Source organism: Chrysemys picta, chromosome 14 (genome assembly GCF_011386835.1).
Source record: "Chrysemys picta bellii isolate R12L10 chromosome 14, ASM1138683v2, whole genome shotgun sequence".
NCBI classification, from domain to species: domain Eukaryota; kingdom Metazoa; phylum Chordata; order Testudines; family Emydidae; genus Chrysemys; species Chrysemys picta.
This window is the reverse complement of record NC_088804.1, coordinates 3,735,411-3,755,804: the sequence shown is the minus strand read 5'-3', so window position 1 is coordinate 3,755,804 and position 20,394 is coordinate 3,735,411. Positions and strand designations below refer to the sequence as shown.

The 20,394-nt window shown below is 55.3% G+C and overlaps 1 protein-coding gene across 12 annotated transcripts in view; it reads right to left on the bottom strand.

Annotated features, from left to right (window-relative positions):
* MTSS2 (MTSS I-BAR domain containing 2) overlaps positions 1–20,394 on the bottom strand; it is a 94,209-nt gene that overhangs the window by 6,460 nt on the left and 67,355 nt on the right. The window contains exons 7-14 of one of the 12 annotated variants that reach the window (XM_065567809.1): positions 18,062–18,219; positions 16,498–16,605; positions 12,741–12,838; positions 10,529–10,736; positions 4,361–4,435; positions 3,919–3,984; positions 1,775–1,987; positions 1,262–1,427 (exon numbers count right to left, since the gene is read on the bottom strand). In XM_065567809.1, the coding sequence (XP_065423881.1) occupies positions 1,262–1,427; positions 1,775–1,987; positions 3,919–3,984; positions 4,361–4,435; positions 10,529–10,736; positions 12,741–12,838; positions 16,498–16,605; positions 18,062–18,219 (1,092 nt within the window). Of the gene's footprint in view, positions 1–1,261; positions 1,428–1,774; positions 1,988–3,918; positions 3,985–4,315; positions 4,436–10,528; positions 10,740–12,740; positions 12,839–16,497; positions 16,606–18,061; positions 18,220–20,394 lie in introns of all 12 variants that reach the window. The other 11 variants (XM_065567808.1, XM_065567810.1, XM_065567815.1 and 8 more) reach the window with 11 other exon arrangements.

Genomic DNA, 20,394 nt, shown 5'->3' with positions numbered 1-20,394 from the left:
GCACAAACATATCATAAAACCGCCAGCAGTAACACAACCATAGCCACAACATGTGCAACACAACCACTAGCAACACATCCAACACCACATATCATAAGCATGGCGCACACACACCACAACCACACCACCAGCAGCAACACAACCACGTGTGCAACACAATCAATACATAGCATCAGCATGCCACACACATGCCACAACCACAACACCAGCAGCAACACAACCAGAGCCACAATACATGCACCACAATCACCAACATCAGCATGACACACAAACCACAACCTCCAGCTACAAAACCACCAGCCACAGCATGCACAACACAACCACAAAACATGAACCAGCGAGACAATAACAACTGCATTACATACACAGAACCACCAGCAACAAAACCATTCCACACACAATGACCACCAGCAACTCAACGACACCACAGAGCCAAATTGCCAGCACCTATAATCAGCATGATCCAAAATACACATCATTACACATAATACAACCACAACTTACTATAAAAAAACACAATACAAACATAACAACCAGACTACACACCACACAATCAAAACATCACATCACACACCAACAACCACATTACACGCAACACAAACATAACACAACACAGAAATAAGCAAACAAAGCATAACACAAAAATCATACAAAACACACACACACCACTTACAACACAGCCACAACACCCCACCCCACAGTCCTGGCTGCAAATGTGACCAAAGCCCACCCACCACTCCACAAACCACCATGCAAACACAAGCTGATGGGCAAACGGAAAACCACATTTTGCAACGAATGTTGAAAAAGCCGAAGACATGCTCTGCTCCAGCTTGTGACAAGGAACGGTTTTTTATGTATTCAGTACCAAGGTCACCAAGGAAACCCCACTTCTGGAGGTTTTAAGAGCAGGTAGGACAAACCCCCGTGCGGGCTGGTCTCCGCACAGGGGGGTGCACTCTCGAGGTCCCCTCCAGCCCCCCAGTTCTATGAATCTAGATACTGTTTGCAAACGGGATGTAGAGAATGCCCTGCGGCATGATGGGAGCTCCCGACTCCCACCCAGCCCCCAGCTTGGCCCCATCCTGCGGCTCCACAGGATTTATTCTCCCCTGTTTGAACCCAGTGGCTCCATCCTGAGATCCCTGCAGCAGTGGCCTGGCCACGCGAGTGAGTCCTGGGCATCAGCCCTGGCTGAGCACGTGGCTCCAAGGCCTGGAAAGCCCAGCCCCCTTGCCAGCCTGGCAGCACGGAGGGCTACCTTGAGATGGGATAGTGTCTTCTGAGCAGGACGGTGTGGTGGTCTGTGTGCTGTAGCCACTGGAGTACTGCAGGGAATCCCGGCTGCTCTTCTGGTGTTCGAGGCTCAGGCCACGGGTGAGCACCATGGCCAGGTCGCTGGCAGCGGGGGACACCTCCTCGCCATGCTGTTGGAGAACGAGTGAGACCCGTCACAATCTGCCTTAGCTCCCAGTCAGAGAAGTTTGCTCCTCTCACCCTGGTCTCTGGGCATGACTGGGAGTCAGGAGCAACTGACGTGAATACTGCAAGTCGGGCAGGGCCGATTCCCAGCCAGCGGGTCTGTGCACACAGCCGGCCGGCCCCAGTGAGGGGAGGGCAGCAAACAAGGCCCAGGGCAGGGTCCGGCCACCCAGGCACTCCCAGCGAACTGCAAAGTGAACTGCGCAAGAGCAGGGCTTGAACCTGGCACTCAGTGCAGCAAACAGTCGCCATGGTCCCATGATGCCCTCCCCTCGCTCCTTAACAGCTGTACCTTGGCAGCGATGGTAGCTGGGGACATCCTGGGCCTGGGCACGTCTTCCAGGTTAATTCCCGGATACCCCATGCTGGCGGAGCCCAACTCGGCCTCCCGCAGATGCTCCACGCGGTCCTTCCTCCGCTGCAGCGTGGTGACCACCGGCTGGTCGTAAGGACTGGCCTTGGACCAATCCTGCAAAAGGCAAGGCAGGCCTGGTAAGGCAGGGGGCTGGGCCACAGGGGGACAAGAACGAAGCAAAAGATTAGTGAGCATGGAAAGAAAGAGAGGAGAGTGTAGGGGCGGGGGGGAGGGAGGGGTCCTGGTGGTAACTGAGAAATGACTGGCTGGCTGCTTTGGAGTGAGCGCTGCAAAACCAGGGAAACCAAATTAGCAGAGGCAGCGGCTGTGTGAACCGTCCTGCTGCCACCCTGGATGGACGGGCTGCTCTGCCAGGGTCTCGCTCCCTTGTGTACCACAGCCTCTCCGCGGCCACATGTAGAGTACAAAGGCCATGCATGTGTGTGTGCGCGCGCATGTGTGTACATGGAGTCCCGACGGGGATCTAGCCTGGACCATTCAGCCCAATGCCTAGTAGTAACCTCCAGCCACAATCACACCATCATCTGGGCAAGATACCAACCCCACCCATTCCTTCCATCCCCCTCCCTGCCCATCCCCCTTCCTGCCCATCCCCTTCCCCACCCATCCTTGCCCATTGCCCTCCCTGCCCACCCCCTTCCATTTTCCTCCCTGTAAATCCCCACCCATCCCCCTCCCTGGCCTTTCCCACTCACCCCCATCTATCTCCCTCCTGGCCACATTTCTATCCGTCTTTGCAGTCCTCACCCCATGTCCCCACACGCCTGCTCAGCCCCTTGTGCGAGCCCCATTCTATGTGCCCCCTTCCTTGGCCCCACAGAGCCTCTGCTCCAGCCTCCCGGCAGTCAGTGACATGACTGGCTCCCCCCGACCTCGCTCGTCTCGGGATCGCACTTGGGCCAGGGCTGGGCCCATTTCGGGGCAGTCCCAGGTGCCCCCCACGTCTCAGCTTCCCTCTGGGGTTGGCCTATGGAACGGCGTGTGCCATCCTGCCAAGGCCAAGCTCAGCTGGGGTGGGAAGAAAGGAGGCATGTGGTGGCTAGAGAAAGGTGAAGGGGCTGAGAGAGGGGGTGGCTGGAAGGAGGGAACCCCCCCTCGTCCCCCCACTGCAGCAAGTCTCAGAGCCTGGACTACAAACTCGGGCTCAGGCCCCAGCGCTGAAACTAGCCGCGTGGGTGTCTGGCCGGGCTGGAGCCTGGGGAAGGGCTGGTTTGCGAGCCCTGGCCCGAAGGTCTGTACAGCTATTTGCAGCGCCGGCCGTAGCGCGAGTCCCGGTTGGCAGAGCCAGGCTCCAAGACTCGCTGCCGTTGCTCCTGGAAGGCCGACATGTCCTGGAGCTCTGGGTGGAGCCTGCACCCCCAGCCCCGCAGGAGCCGGAGACGACGTGCAGAGGACGGCCTGACCCCCCAGGCAGCCGAGTGACAGGGCCTGGGCTGGGGACCCCAGGGTAAGGGCTGAGAGGCGACCCAAGGGCAGGCAAGGGGAATGCAGCCCCGCTCCCTGGCATACGGGAAGCCCAGCCAAGGAGCACAGAGGGTGAAGCCCCCAGGCCAATGGGCCAAGCGGCGGGTTTGCTGGCCTGGAGCTCCAGGCTGCTCGGGGAATGCTGGGGTAGCTCAAGGAGTGGGAGAGACAGACAATAATCAACACCTAAGGTGTCTCTGCTCCTCTGTCACTGCTGCCTCACGGCCCCACCAGCGCAGGAGCCCCGCAGCCCCCCAGCAGCATCGGAAATACGGCTGCACCCAGCCTGGCACCCAGCACCTGCAGGCCACGTGGTGCCAGGCTGCCCTGACACTCACGTACGGCAAGTACATGTCCTGCTGCTCCACCCCTGGCCGCCAGCCTCGCCCCGGCTGGGTCAGTGCGGGCAGCATAGCCCGGCCCAGTTCCAGCCCAGGGGCGAAGAGCCAGCCCTCCAGACGCAAAGCACCGGAGAGTCTGCCGCAGGGGAGGGCCCTGCCCTAGCCCCCTGCGGGGAGGAGAGACGTGACCCCAACGTCTCCCATCTCCAGACCTCCGACAGGGCCCTGCCCACGGACACGCTGGGAAATACACACCAGGCTCAGGCTTCTTCGGGAGCTTCCTTCAGTCCTGGCCACATGAGCTACATTCATAGGTTTCAGCTGAAACACAGCAAGAAACCGGTGGTGAGGAAACCCTGCGCTCCCCTCCGTGCCATGTCCCCCCCAGCCGGGGGGAAGGGAAGCCAGACGCACACCAGGGCTTCAGAGCCCGTGACAAAGCACAAAGCCAGCCGAGAGCCAGGGCAGCCCAGGAGTGGAGATGGAGGGGGAGATTAATGGGATGGGAGGGGTGCGTCTCCCAAGAGCCCCACAGGTGCCATGCATTGTGCTGCCCCTGGGGGTCTGCATGGGAAACGTAACCCCCGTGAAGTGAGAGACAGAGCGAGGCAGAGGGACAGAGAGAGGGGGACGTTGCTGATGAAGGCTTCACCTTTTCACCGCCTGAGCACGCGCCTGCGGTAGAGCTAGAACTAACCGAGGTGGGGGAGCTGCATTCACTAACTGACTGGCAGGTTTCCGAGGCCTCGGAGGATGCGGAGCTGGAGGACTTCTGCCATGCCCAGAGTCCGTCAGCGGGAGCGTCAAACAAACACACAGAGAAGGAAGACAATAAACCTGGTTACAAAGCCAAAGGCATGCAGCAGGAGAGGAGAAAAACGCCACCCCCAAGCCCGGGAGTGTCTGGACCAGCCCCACAGCCAGCAGCGCAGACACAGCTGGAGTGCCCTGACGAGTGTTAGGTACAGACAGACAGCCTACAGGCACGCGCACGTGCACACACATATCCCCTTTCCCTTTACGTGTACACACACCCACACCCACACCCAGCCCTCCTTCCCTGTACGTACACACACACACACAGACACACACACACCCTCCTTCCCTCTGTACACACACACACACACACACACACACAACCTTCCCTCTGTATGCACACACACACACACACACCACCTTCCCTCTGTACGCACACACACACACACACACCACCTTCCCTCTGTACGCACACACACACACACACACACACCACCACCTTCCCTGTATGTACATACACACCACCTTCCCTGTATGTACACCCCCCCACACACACACCCCGACACACACCCCTCCTTCCCTGTACGTACACACACACACACCCCAACCCTCCTTCCCTGTACGTACGTACACACACACCCCCTCCTTCCCTCTGTACGCGCACACACACACACACACACACACACACAAATCCTCCTTCACTGTACATATGTACACACACACACACACCCTCCTTCCCTCTGTACGCGCACACACACAAATCCTCCTTCCCAGTACGTACACACAAACACACACCCTCCTTCCTTGTACGTGCGTACACACACCCCCACGCCCCTCCTTCCCTGTACATATGTACACACACACACACACACACCCTCCTTCCCTCTGTACATACACACACACACACACACACACACAAAAATCCTCCTTCCCTGTACGAACACACACTCTCCTTCCATGTGTGCGCACACACACACACACAAAACATCCTTCCCTGTACATACATACACACACCTCCTCCTTCCCTGTATGTACATATATACACAAATACACGCCTTCCCAGTAAAAAGAACAGGAGTACTTGTGGCACCTTAGAGACTAACAAGTTTATTAGAGCATAAGCTTTCGTGGACTACAGCCCACTTCTTCGGATGCATAAGTGGAAGTGGGCTGCAGTCCACGAAAGCTTATGCTCTAATAAATTTGTTAGTCTCTAAGGTGCCACAAGTACTCCTGTTCTTTTTGCGGATACAGACTAATACGGCTGCTACTCTGAAACTCCTTCCCAGTGTACGTGCGCGTACACACAAACACACACACACACACACAAACACACACACTCTCCTTCCCAGTGTACGTGCGCGCACACACACACACACACACACACACACACACACACACACACACACACACACCATAGAATCATAGAATCTCAGGGTTGGAAAGGACCTCAGGAGGTCATCTAGTCCCACCCTCTGCTCAAAGCAGGACCAATTCCCAACTAAATCATCCCAACCAGGGCTTTGTCAAGCTGGGCCTTAAAAACCTCTAAGGATGGAGATTCCACCACCTCCCTAGGGAACCCATTCCAGTGCTTCACCACCCTCCTAGTGAAATAGTGTTTCCTAATATTCAACCTAAACCTCCCCCACTGCAACTTGAGACCATTACTCCTTGTTCTGTCATCTGGTACCACTGAGAACAGTCTAGATCCATCCTCTTTGGAACCCCCTTTCAGGTAGTTGAAAGCAGCTATCAAAAAAACCCCTCATTCTTCTCTTCTGCAGACTAAATAACCCCAGTTCCCTCAGCCTCTCCTCATAAGTCATGTGCTCCAGCCCCCTAATCATTTTTGTTGCCCTCTGCTGGACTCTTTCCAGTTGTCCACATCCTTCTTGTAGTGTAGGGCCCAAAACTGGACACAGTACTCCAGGTGAGACCTCACCAATGTCGAATAGAGGGGAATGATCACATCCCTCGATCCACTGGCAATGCCCCTACTTATACAGCCCAAAATGCCATTAGCCTACTTGGCAACGAGGGCACACTGTTGACTCATATCCAGCTTCTCGTCCACTGTAACCCCTAGGTCCTTTTCTGCAGAACTGCTGCCTAGCCATTCGGTCCCTAGTCTGTAGCGGTGCATGGGATTCTTCCATCCTAAGTGCAAGAGTCTGCACTTGTCCTTGTTGAACCTCATCAGGTTTCTTTTGGCCCAATCCTCTAATTTGTCTAGGTCCCTCTGTATCCGATCCCTACCCTCCAGCGTATCTACCAGTCCTCCCAATTTAGTGTCATCTGCAAACTTGCTGAGAGTGCAGTCCACGCCATCCTCCAGAACATTAATGAAGATATTGAACAAAACCGGCCCCAGGACCGACCCCTGGGGCACTCCACTTGATACCGGCTGCCAACTAGACATGGAGCCATTGATCACTACATGTTGAGCCCGATGATCTAGCCAGCTTTCTATCCACCTTATAGTCCATTCATCCAGCCCATACTTCTTTAACTTGCTGGCAAGAATACTGTTGGAGACCGTATCAAAAACTTTGCTAAAGTCAAGGAATAACACGTCCACTGCTTTCCCCTCATCCACAGAACCAGTTATCTCATCATAGAAGGCAATTAGGTTAGTCAGGCATGACTTGCCCTTGGTGAATCCATGCTGACCGTTCCTGATCACTTTCCTCTCCTCTAAGTGCTTCAGAATTGATTCCTTAAGGACCTGCTCCATGATTTTTCCAGTGACTGAGATGAGGCTGACTGGCCTGTAGTTCCCCGGATCCTCCTCCTTCCCTTTTTTAAAGATGGGCACTACATTAGCCTTTTTCCAGTCATCCGGGACCTCCCCCGATTGCCATGAGTTTTCAAGATAATGGCCAATGGCTCCGCCAACTCCTTTAGCACCCTCGGATGCAGCGCATCTGGCCTCATGGACTTGTGCTTGTCCAGCTTTTCTAAATAGTCCCGAACCACCTCTTTCTCCCCAGAGGGCTGGTCACCTCCTCCCCATATTGTGCTGCCCAATGCAGTAGTCTGGGAGCTGACCTTGTTCGTGAAGACAGAGGCAAAAAAAAGCATTGAGTACATTAGCTTTTTCCACATCCTCTGTCACTAGGTTGCCTCCCCCATTCAGTAAGGGGCTCACACTTTCCTATACGTACGTACGTATGTACGTACACACACACACACACACATACTCCTTCCCTATATGTACATATACACACACACCCTCCTTCCCTGTATGTACACACACACACACACACACACACACATCCTCCTTCCCTATAGGTACATATCCTCACACTCCTTCCCTGTGTACGCACACAAACACAAATCCTCCTTCCCTATATGTATGTACACAAATGCACTGCTCCTTCCCTGTACGTACACACACACACACCCTCCATCCCTGTACGTATGTATACCGACACACTCTTTCCTTCCCTGTCTACGCACACACATGCACACACACTCCCTGTGTATGTACACATGTACACGCTCACTGCTTACGCACCCCCACCCACCACATGTCATACACCCAACACACACAGCTATAAACACCATAAATACACTCCTGCACACGTACCCAACCGCACTCCATATACACTTCTCAGACAGGTACACCCTCCATGTCCCATCCAGACACATCCATGCCATCCCCACACAATCATATAGTACAACCCCTCCCCCAATTTACCCATCAAATACCACATCGGATACACACAAGCCATGCACACATCATAGTCACACACACACGCCCCATCCCTGACACACACAGACAACACACCATACACACAGCCCCGTACCCGGTTGCTGCGTCACACCCAGACCTAGGCACAATGACACAGTCACAGCATTGGCTGAGGGGCGGTGTGGTGCAGGGGCCGCAGTCTTTTTCCGAGGAGTCTCCTGCTGCCCTCTCACGGGAGGGAGGGACAGAGCTGCCGCTCCAGACTCCACACTGGGGAGTGCACCCTGCTCTGCCTGGCCTCCAGCCCCTTCTCCAGGGGACAGAAATAGAGTGTGGGGTGCTGCACGCTACCCCTCCATTCGCCCCCTCTCCCCAGCTTCAGCTGCCTTCCCTCTGGGGACAGCCCCGGTGCTGCCTACCGCAATGGCTCTGCCCTGGCTGAAGTAGACTCGCGGAAAGGACGAAGGGCAGGTCCCCTACCCCAACAGTAGCGGGGTTGGAACCTGCTCTTGTCTTGCTCACGCAGGCGGCGTCCAACCCCCAGCCGGACCAGCAGGAAAGCTGCAGGGTGTTAGTGAGCCTGGCTTAGCGCATCCACATCGCACGGTCCCGCCCCGGTTCTGAGCTCAGCCGCACCAAGCTGGGTTAGAGCAAAGCCAGGGGCGTGAGCAGCCGTCTGAGACGTGTGTGCAGCCTGCGGGCGCCTTGCCCTTTGCCCGAGGTGTCCCCGATCATCCTGAGGGAGCCGCGTCACTGCCAAGCCAGGGCAGGCAGAGAGCGAGCCAATGGGCCAGCCACCACCACATGTGGAAACTCAGCACAGCGCCAAGCCTGGCTGCCCTAAAGGGGGTTCAGGGACAGCTCTGCAACACGGGCCTCGTGCTGCGGACGTGCACGGCCCTTGGCACGCGTTGCACACCTACCATGCCCAAGCATTCCAAGCACTAGAGCCGCCTGTTCGGTGCTACAGACCGAGGGCTTCTGGCTTTCACACTTCAGACTTGAAAAATGAGAGGGCGGGTAACTAGTGGCAAATAAACTGAGTGGAGGGCAAGCCCAGCTTCCCAGGGGCTGCTCCTGCTGCCAGCAGCCCCATGGCAAGCTGCTGATGGGCGGGGAAGAGAGCAGGAGCTGTGCTGGATCGCAATACCGGGCACCACTGGAATTCCATGCCGAGAGTTGCCTAAGCCATCTCATCCCTCCCTGCTGCTGGCTTTTCTGAGTCCTTTGCAGCTCCATGCTAAAGGCAGGATGCCTGTGGCATGGGTCACTCTGAATATTTCAGGGCATGTCACGGTGAAGTGTGGATACTCTCCAGAAAATGTCATTCCAGGGCTCCAGGCTTCCCGTCTCTCCCTGATGCAGACAGAAAGTGCTCGGCTTAACAGTAAAAAGATGTTTCTTGTCTACACCCAAATTTGCACTGGGGTAGTTAAACCAGTGCAAACCCGTGTGTACCCTCTTATTCCGGTTTAATGGCGGTTTATTTAGGTTAGACTTAAACTTGTTTCTAGGTGACTTCTGCTAACTAGAAATAAGCCTGGTTCCAACCAAAACAAGGGCGTCCGCACAGCCCTTGGCACCTACGTCACTTTAAAATTATCCCCGAGGCCAACACGGAGCAGCTGCCCTATCGCCCTGCCCTGCCGAGTCAGCCTGGGCTGGGACTCGGCTCGGCCGTGTCCCCAGCAATACAAGCTGCCCGTGGCTGGGGGGCGTCTCTCTCAGAGCTGGGCTGGCTCTGCAGGCCCAGGACCAACGGCTCGTGTCTGTCACTAAGGTGAGCAGGTCGGCCTGGGGCACACAGGCCACGTTTTCTGACCATAATGCAAGTGTGATTCTGTCTATTTCCCCTCCCACGGCCCCTGGGATTGTATGGCAGTGGTTTCTCCCCAAATCTCCTTATTGCTGGGGCTTCCAAACAGCTTGTTCAGCCAGCTGGCACGAGAGGCACCGGGCTGAAGAGACTGCACAGAAATCTGCCCCGTTATCCCGTATGGATTCACTGCCATGCTGAGATCTTCCACCTCCTCGTGCTGGACAACCGCTCCCGAGTGGGAACCGGGTCAATGTGAATTAAAGCCATGTCCCCACCTCATCTGCATTAACCCTCGCTGTGCCCCACGAGGCGGTTGGCGAATGTTGCCCCTCTGACAGATGGGGAACCTCAGGCACCGACCAGCGGGCGCAGCTTGCCCTGGATTACTTGGCAAATCGGAGGCAGAGGTGGGATTAGAAGCCAGGAGTCTCGGGGTCCCCGTGCTCTACCCACTACACCCCGCTGCTTCGCTCAGGAGGCTTGAGCATATGTGATCTGACATGGATCTCCAAAGTGGCGCCTTTCCCTTTCTTTTTAAAGGGGTGTGTAGAATCCAGAGGGCATTCTCAGCCATCGCGCCATGGCCCCCTTACCTGACTGGTGATGTCAGATGGCATCGGCGACGGAGGCTTGGAGTACGTGGCATCCTGGGAGATGAAGCCAGAGTCATGGGAGGAGACGCTGGACAGGCGGGTGTTGGCGTTAACCGGCTGCGCCAGGCTGCGGTAGCGATAGGTGGAACCTGGTGAGTATGTTTGGGACCCGCCGGACCAAGCGGCACCACCCTTTGTACTGTTAACACTGCTGGGGGGCGGTGGGGAGGAGGGATGAGAGGGAGGAGGGGTGGCAATCAGGAGAGAGATGCATGTTATCAGGGTGAGAGGGGTTACGAGGAGGGCAAAGGAAGGAAAAGACAGTTTCAGACAAAGGTCCGCCACACAGATTTATACACGACAGGACTAGAGTTACAGACCGGGGGGGCGGGAGGGGCGGGAGGGAGGAGGAGGGGCAGGAAGGGGGGTGCACTCCTGCATTTCCGTCTCTGGGGAAGGCCCAGTTTCTGCCCCCATGCAGCATGCACCCTCCAGCACACACTCATTTTGCGGGTCCCCCCGTCCCACTGGCCCCTCTCTAGCCCTGGCTGCACCGAAGCACATTCCGGGGCATAGGGGAAGAGCCAGCAATGGAGGTGCTACGGAAGGCCAGAGGTTCAGTTCAGATGTGCACCCACAACAGTCCGGGAGCTGTTTGTCCCTAGATCTCACAGCACCGCCCCAGGGGAGCCTAGATCTGCTCTAGGAATTATTTCGGGGAAGTTCTGTGCACTGTGCTCTAAAGGAGGCCAGAACAGGTGAGCACAAAGGTCACTTCTGGCCTTAGAATCTATGAATGACAAGGTGGGTCGGTATCGTTACCCCCACGCTTACAGATGGGGAAACTGAGGCAGAGGGACACACCCATGGCTGAAGACTCTCTTAAAGCACATGCAAAGTATTTGTGCAGGGGTGCTATGGGCCTAGGAGACTTCATCTCCTCCTCAGCAACCCGTGAGCACTCCCTTAGTGTGTGCTGGTGCCTGGGAGAGCTGGTGCTTCTGTGATCATAGAATATCAGGGTTGGAAGGGACCTCAGGAGGTCATCTAGTCCAACCCCCTCCTCAAAGCAGGACCAATCCCCAAATCCCTAAATCGCCCCCTCAAGGATTGAACTCACAACCCTGAGTTTAGCAGGCCAATGCTCAAACCACTGAGCTATCCCTCCCCCGCTGGGCTCCACTCCAGTACATGACCAGCACTGGCCCCAAAAGCTGCAGGATCGGGGATCACCGCTGGCAAGCCTCTCACACTCGCCTCTCTACATTTTGCAGCGCCACAGGGAAAATCCTGCAGCCACGTCAGACACGTTTTAAAATGCAGGTTTTCATTGCGTTAAGTATAAGATGAGTAAGACGTTGCGTGTCCGGGAGCCCTGGGGAGGCTGACTGGGAATTCAGTTCCATTTATTGTAGGCTGCCCCCATATTTGCAGGTTTCCCCCTGGCACAGGGGCCAGGGCCAGCTGATGGGGCCGGTTCACACCTGGCAGAGCTATCGCTTCAGGCTGTCAGCAAACAGCTCTGAATGGGTGACACTTCGGTCATGTTTTCAAGCTTTTCTTTGCAACCACAGGGCTAGAAACAGTCACTTTTAAGAAAGCTGAGATTCTGGATCCCAATCTGCTGGCAAAGGGTGAATTCCAGGGAAATTCCTAGCCCAGAGAATGGTGGAATACGTGGGGCCTGACCCTAGTACTTCTGATAATGGCTCCAAGCCTAGGGACTTTTCAGGTGTGTGAGTCGGGTCCAATCACACGCTCCAGGAGGGAGAGAAGAGATGGACAGTTCAATTAACTTTGTAACCATTCTGTGACCCCATGTGTTCCACAAATCCTCCCTCCACATTAAGCATTACTGAGTAGTAAGATTCTCACGTAAGCAACTCCTCTGGGGTCACACAAGCATGGTCTGGGCCCGAAAAGCAGGACTGTGAAAAGCAGTTCATCTGATGGAGGATTAAGCCCCATGCCACAGATACTGATCTATGCGAACCCTCAGTGCAAAGCTTTAATGATCAATTAACATCTGATCCACAGGGAGTCTTGGGGACACGTCTCCAGTGCCTGAGGAGCTGAGCTCAGGCCAGGTATTCGGCGTTACCAGCTGAGCACTCACACACTTATACAATGAGGTTGTAGGTATTAAAGCAGAAACTCCTTCACCCCAATCCCAAGCGTGTTTGTGAGGTCCCCTGCTACAGTCCGTACATACCTGCACATGCTGGACTTGCGGGAGCCAGAGCTGCTGGGGGAGGATGGAGGAGTCTGGTAGGACCAGCTGTAGTCAGAGCCTTTCAGGTCTTTGATCACCTGCAGGAGGAAGGAGCCAGGCCACGTTAGCACTGTAACTTATCAGGCGAAGGGGCGACTCACCCACTGTCTGTAAGTACCGTCATGGGGAATAACACTGGGCTCTTCGGCTAGCAGGGAAAGGCCTCACATGATCCAATGACTGGAAGTTGAAACTAGACAAACTGAGCCTGGAAATATGGCATAAAGGTCTAACAGGGAGGGTAATTAGTCATGAGAGCAACTTCCCCAGGGTCACGTGGAGTCTCCATCACTGGCCACTTGTCAGCCCAGATGGGCTGTTTCTCTCAAAGCTCCACTCTGGGAATGACTGTGTGGCCGGCCTCTGGCCCCTTCCATGCAGGAGGTCAGTGTGACACTCTGCATCTCGGGGGAACACCCTGCACCCCATGTTCATCCTTGTAAAATGATTGTGTGGTATCCAATGCAAAGTTGGTCATGTCGGTGGCTTCGGAAGGCTCGTGATGCACTGAGCATTGTTGTTATATTGATGTTATAGGTTGTAATTTCATGTATGTAGTTATGAGGCTGAGAATGTGTCCTCATGGCTTAAAACAGGCCCAGGCAAAACTCTCCAGGAGCAGGGGGCAGTTCACACCTCATCAGGGCATGTATGGGACAAACCCAGCCCAGCCTCAGAAAAGCAGCGTCTAGGGGATAGAAATGTAAAGACTGGGGATGAGATGGCTCTTTTAGCTGATGGCTTTGAACAGACTCCGGCGTCTATTGAGGGCAGGCCCCAGAAAGAGGGTTTAAAACTGGTGGGACGGGAAGATCCCATTTTATCCCTAGCAAGAGGGAGGGTGGCTGGGTACTCACCTCCCCAAAACCATTCCTCTAACCCTCCTCCCAAACCTCCTGTAATTCCACTGATCACCTGAGGAATACATGCCCTGTGCTAGGAGGAAGCAGGTCACCAATAGCTCATGTCAGTTCTGCTGTCCTCACCACAGAACGCCCGCAGGCAATCGAAACCGGTCATATTGGTTTTGTGAGATTAGCCTCTGCAGAACCAGATATGGAGCATGTTAAGGTTGGCATAATTAATGGCAGGGAATGCTTGGGGCAGAGGGATACAGGGGCCCAGATCTCTCTGGTTAAGCAGAGTGTGGTTCCAAAGGCCAGTATGTTGCCTGGCCAAATGGCAGAGACTGTGGGGGTGGGCGAAAGCAGATTCCTCGTACCACTAGCTAAAATCCATGTGGGGTGGGAAGGTTTGGAAAGTATTTTGACTGGGGAGGTAATGGAACACCTCCTAGTTGACCTGCTTCTTGGTAATGATTTTTTCCGTGTAGTTCAGGTTAAAGTATTTGCCTGCAGCAGGAGGGAGTGTTATGTTGGGACTCCCGAGGGAAAGGGGAAGGTCTCAGGAACTGCTGAGAGAATGGGAGAGAGTCTCCTTGATTCTTCTGCAGCAGGGAGAAGCCACATGCTTCCAGGTGGGAGGGTGGTTGAGACCAACTCCTGCATTGCAGCTGGAGGCAACACCACATCAGGAAGGGATGGGGGTGTGATGACTGCCAGGGAGAGAATTGTCACGGTTGTTAGCTGCCAGCAAGCTGCAGCTGAACCAGACACAGACACAGACCCTGCTCTAAGGAGCATAGAGAAACGTGTCCCAGAGAAGAGCCCAGAGAAGGGACAGGGGATCTCAGAGATGGTCAGTGACTAACCCTCTTGCAGTAAACAAAGGGGGCATGTGTGACACGCTGTATCTCGGGGGAACACTCTGCACCCCGTGTTCATCCTTGTAAAATGATTGTGTGGTATCCAATGCAAAGTTGGTCATGTCGGTGTCTTCGGAAGGCTCATGATGCACTGAGCATTGTTGTTATAGTGATGTTATAGATTGTAATTTCATGTATGTAGTTATGAGGCTGAAAATGTGTCCTCATGGCTTAAAACCAGGCAAAACTCTCCAGAAGCAGAGGGTCAGTTCACACTTCATCAGGGCATGTATGGGACAAACCCAGCCCAGCCTCACAGGAACAAAGGACACTAGCCTAGACAGCAACAAAGGATCTGTTGGACTCTCGAGGGAGTCACCCCCCTTCCTCTGGTCAGTTTGGGACTGCGATGAGGTAATGCTCACCTGACCCGGGGCGGGGGGGGGCAAAGACAAGAGGGAAGAAAGGACATGATTAAAGGGAGAGACATTTGCCAGGCTCTTCCTCTCTCTTCCACCTCCATCTACAGACACCACCACCACCAAGCGACTGAAGCGCTGATCAAAGGGGAGAGCCTGGCTGAAGGGCAACCAGGCAGCCTGTGGTGAGAAGCATCTAAGTTTGTATGGGCATTGAAAGTGTTAAGATCAGCTTAGAATGTGTTTTGCTTTTATTTCATTTGACCAAATCTGACTTGTTGTGCTTTGACTTATAATCACTTAAAATCTATCTTTTGTGGTTAATAATAATGTGTTTATTCTACCTGAAGCAGTGCGTTTGGTTTGAAGTGTGTCAGAGACTCCCCTTGGGATAACAAGCCTGGTACATATCAATTTCTTTGTTAAATTGACGAGCTCATATAAGCTTGCAGTGTCCAGCATCCATAACTGGACACTGCAAGATGGAGGTTCCTAGGATTGTGTCTGGGACTGGAGCTATTGGCTAGTGTCATTCGGTTGCACAAGCCAAGCAGCGGCTGTCCAAAAGAGCTCACTCACGTAGCTGGGAGCAGCTGACATGGCAGAGGCTGAGGGTGACCAGCCCAGGAGTGGGGGTCTCACAGCAGAGCAGGGTAAGGCTGGCTCCCAGAGTCAAGGATTGGAGTGACCTAGCAGATCACCAGTCCAGATAACACCAGGGGAACGTCACAGTCAGGCTAAGTCAGTGGTTCCCAAACTGGGGTTCATGAAATGTATCAGGGGGTTCTCCGAAAAAATTCTGTCATGGCGGACAGAGCCGTCCCTAGGAACCCCAGATGCGGGGGCTGGCAGCCCGAGCCCCGTGACCATGACTTCCTGGCAGAACAGGTTTAAGCTTTGTTGTAGTTGTGCGTTGTTTTCCTGGACTGCTCAAGACCCGAATGCTTGTGGGAGGAACTCTTTAATTGAGTTGGTGTCTTAAATACCTTCCTGCTGTTTCACGTCTGGTACTCCTTGATGAAACATGTAAGAGGCTTAATCGACGTGATATGAGCTACAAAATGAAATCTTAGAAGAGTATTGCCATTTTCATAATGTAATAAAATTAATACTGTATTGATAAATAATAATGTAATAATAAATAGTGTGTAATAAGCGTGTAAAAAAATTATTTCCAAGATCACTGCTTCTATAATTTATGCTCAGATAAGGGAGAAAATCCCTGGAAATAGTCATTTTTAGGAGGGGGTTTGCGAGATTTGATATTTTTGTGAAAGGGGTTCGCGGGTTGTTAAAGTTTGGGAACTACTGGGCTAGGTGATTGCAATGGTCCCTTCTGGTCTTGGCATCTATGAATCGATGAAACTGCTGATTTATAACTAAGTGCTTCTGTTCCCCTCCCCTCCCTCCAGCAAGACCCTCGATGGACATCTGGGTTAGCGCTGTCAGGGCCGGCTGCTCTCTGCTGCCAGTGGACACGCTGCTGTCTCTCCTCCCGGAAATATTCCCCCCCGAACATTCCCATCCCCCACCCATGCACTCCCTCCCCCGCCCCAGTCCCTGTGCCCCTCACCTGCTCGCTGGCAGGGGGCAGTTTGTGCGGTTCTGCGGTCAGCACCACCAGGTCCTCCATGATGCCCTGCAGGTGAGTGATCTCTCCCAGCATGGTGATCTCTCCAGTCTGAGCAGCAGGAGGAGGAAGCATCAGCAGTCGGTGCCGTGGGAACCAGGGCTTTCCCCTTCCCTTCCTGCCCTGCTTGGCTTCCTCCAAGTCAGCAGTGGCTTATGGGGCGTGTGTGAAACCCGCTCTGCCTGCCAGCTGGCTGGCCCTGACTGTTCTGCCAGCCCCCCAAGCAGAACGCCTGCAAGACCCAGCATCAGAGAGGTGGGGCAGCCAGAGGAGCTCATCAGCCCCTACTTGGCAAACCCCCAGCGAAGTAGAGAGAATCCGGATCCCAGCCCCACTCCACAAAGCCAAGGGAGGGGCGTTGATTTACATCAGTGGGGGATTTAACTGGAACCAGCCCCTGAGTGAAGTGGGACCAGGTGGGAGAAGCAGGAGCACTGAAGGAGCCTGGCGAATTCCCAGCCATTCCATGGAGCAACTGTCCTTTCCCCTGCCACAAGAACCCTCCTGGCAGCACAGCTCCATGAGATCCTCAACCTGGTTCCCTGTGACCTTCACCCCGGGGAGGGACTAATGTCAACCCCTCCTTGGCATTTCGCCTCGGAGCTCTGCAGCCGGGGACGGAGTTCTAGCCATCAGTCACCATACATCCCACACAGCCAGAACGTACTGTGTGTTCTAACCCGTTGCATGGGACAATAAAACTGATCAGTATCAGCCACTGCCATGCGTGGTTCCTGGCAATCGGAGAAAGGCCAGCACCTTTCAGATACGTACTGGGAGGGCACGTCTATCACCCACCGTGGAAATGCAGCCAGCTCGGGGGGAGAACAATGCCAGCAGCTGCCGTAATGGGGCCGGCAGCACCGTGCAGCAGCATAGGGACAAGAAGGGAAAAGAAGAACATGTCTGGTTCACGCTAAAGGCCCTGGGGAATTCTAGAGGGCAGGTTGTAACTAACTTCCCTATTCTTGTGAAACGTCTCCTAGCATCTTTAATGCCCCCCCCCCCATCCCAATTTTTCACACGTGCTAGCTGGACACCCTAACCTTAGCTCACACCTCCCAACGGTCCCAGCTTTCACGGGACTCTCCCACTTTGACCCCCAAAGACCCTATCCTGGTTGAAGGGCAGTTTTCCCTGAGACCCCCATTTGAGGGTCCCCCCTAAACTGAGCAGCGCAGAGGGTCTGGCTTGGCTGCCTCTCCATCTCCCTCTACGGAGGGCAGGACAGGCCAAACCTGTGTGGCACCACATCCTGTTGGGAGGGATGCCATAGAGACACAGAAGCCTGCCTCCTCGCGCCTCTAGGATGAGGCTGCAGGTTCCTCCACGCTTGCGAGAGGGTTTGTTGCTGGGGAGACGGTTGGGGGCAGTGGGGAAGTGGCTGTCGGGGGATCCAGAGCAGGAGCTGGTTGGCTTCTGGCTTGCTTGGCTGGTTGATTTGAAAACCAGCCCGCTGAGCTCTAACACACCCCTCCCCAGAAGGGCCTGGGGCAGCGGCACTTACCACCACTGGCTGCAAGAAGGTGATGAAGGTGCAGAAGCGGCCCCGCTCCTCAATGAGGGCCTTGCGGACAGCCTGCTTCTCAGTCTCTTCCATAAGGAGGTACATGTCATTGACGTCTTGGAGAGCACTGTCCAACTGGGGCTGTAGGTCCCCCTTCCCTGCAAGGAGACAAGGACACGGAGACATCATCCCCTCTCCACTCACTGGTCCCGAACCTGCTGCCTTCCAGAGACTGTCCCTCTTCCATGATCTGCTGCTGTGAAACTGAGGCAGGCAGTGGGGGACGTCAGCCCTTGGGCAAAACACTGCAGAATTTCCCCCGAGCAGCCGCCAGCACAGCATCTCGCAGAGCGTTTAGGGCGACTGCTACTGGATTGCTGACGATTACAGCCTATGAGCTCCCCCGCGGCAGGCGGCCGCCATGCAGTCCCAGGCCCGCTGAACCCCCAGCGCCAGGTCACTTGTGGGAAAGTCCCTCGAGGACCGGAAAGTAACGTAACTCCAACAAGCCTCCTGCCAGCATGTCAAGGGCTCTCCTGAGACACAGCCTGCTGTGAGAACCCCCTCTGGTGGGATGCTCTGGGCTCCCTGAGGGATGCCACGTCTGGCCACATAAGGGGAATCGGCACAGAAAAAAGCCAGTGGCTGGCTTTGCTCAGGATCCCCATGGGGCAATACAGCTCTGGAGTCCTTCCCGAGGCCTACGGAGGAGGCCTTCTGCCCAAACCACGAGGCTGCGGGTTAGCTCCAGGGCTAATCGTCCACCACAACAGACACGACAGGCCAAGTGCCATCTGCCCCAGGGAAGGACGTCGCTCAGCCTGTTCCTAGCTACAGTGCTATAAAAGACCCGCAGGACAGGGAGAGGTGCTCTCTCCATCTGCTGGGTTCAGAGAGCTCCAGTCTCCGTGGGCCCCTCCACTGGCTTCTTTCTGTTGTGGATTCCACAGCAGAGGCAGCGGCTGACTAGAATCCCAGCTGCCTTCGCCAGCTCAGCGCTCTGACCCTCTCTCTGTGTGGGCCCCGGCAGGGGTCAGTCGAGCTGACCCAGAGGCTGGGTCATGCGGCAGAAAGCCCCATCCTCACCTGGGTGGTCTGGCCTCCACGTCAGGCTCCAGCCCTACCCAACCAACCCAGGGGTTTTGCTTCAGGATGGCAGATGCAGAGCCCTGCTTTGTCCAGCTGGACATCGCACCTGGCCCAGTATCATAACCTGGCACGCTGGCTCTCCTCCCAGCCCCCACCCCAACCCTCCCCAGTCCATGTCAGTTTCACACTCACCTTGCAGGAGTTTCCCTTGCTGGATCCCTCCCCATCCCCCCCAACATCACATTTAACAACATGGGTCTAAATTCATCCCTGGGGCAGCCCCACCAAAGCCCTGGAGTTGCACCGGGGAGGAATTTGCTCGTCTTGTGGCTGGAGGAAGGCACAAGCCAGTGGACTATGGAGAACTGAGAGGTTTGGGTGAATCAGTTCGTCCAACGGGGGCAGAATGTGACCCATGCAGTGGGCGCAGGAGTGCTCAGGCGTTAGTCCAGGGTGGGAAGATAAAACACACATGCATGGACAGAGCAAGCAAAGGGAAGAGGAGCCGAGGAGTGAGCGCTTTAGGTTGGCGGGGCCCCCAGCTTCCCTGCTTAGGGGCCACGGTGCCACCTGCATGAAACAGAGCAGATGGCATCTCCCCCAGCTTCACTCTGTCGGGGCAGCCTGTGGAAATGACTGATCCCAGCTCAAAGGCCTGATCCAAGCAGGCCAGGCTGAGCACTGGACGTGGGGCTCCCTCCTGCGCATGGGATCCCCCAGTCCCCGATGTGAGGGGGCCCAGGGCGGCGTTGGGGACATGAGGATATGAACTCCATGGAGTTCCAACAAGCCACCGCCCCCCAGCGATTCCCGTGCAGAGAAGGTAAAGCCGAACGACCGAGAGGCTTGGCAGGCAGAAAGGCCAGGGGAACGGAGGAGAAAGGTGGTGACACGAGGAGTTCCCAGGATGACTGTCAAGAGGCTAATCAGGCCAGGAGGTGGAGAGACCCAAACTTGCGGTGGGTGAGTTCTGAGACCGCGCTGCACAAAGGGGTACCAGGCAGCAGGCAGAGTGCCAGAGAGGGCTGCCTGGGCACAGGAGAGAGGGTCCGAATCAGCCCCCCGGCCCAGTCTGTGGCAGTTTGGAATCTGGACCTGGATCCCAGTCTGAATTTCCTATCTGACCAGCCCCAAAGTCCAGAGCCAAGCCGCGGGAACGTGGGCACAATGGCCAGAGTGAAGAGCTGGCCTGGGCAGTGGGAGTGGGGATCCCGGAACAGACCCCTGGCTGGGAGTTCTCTGAC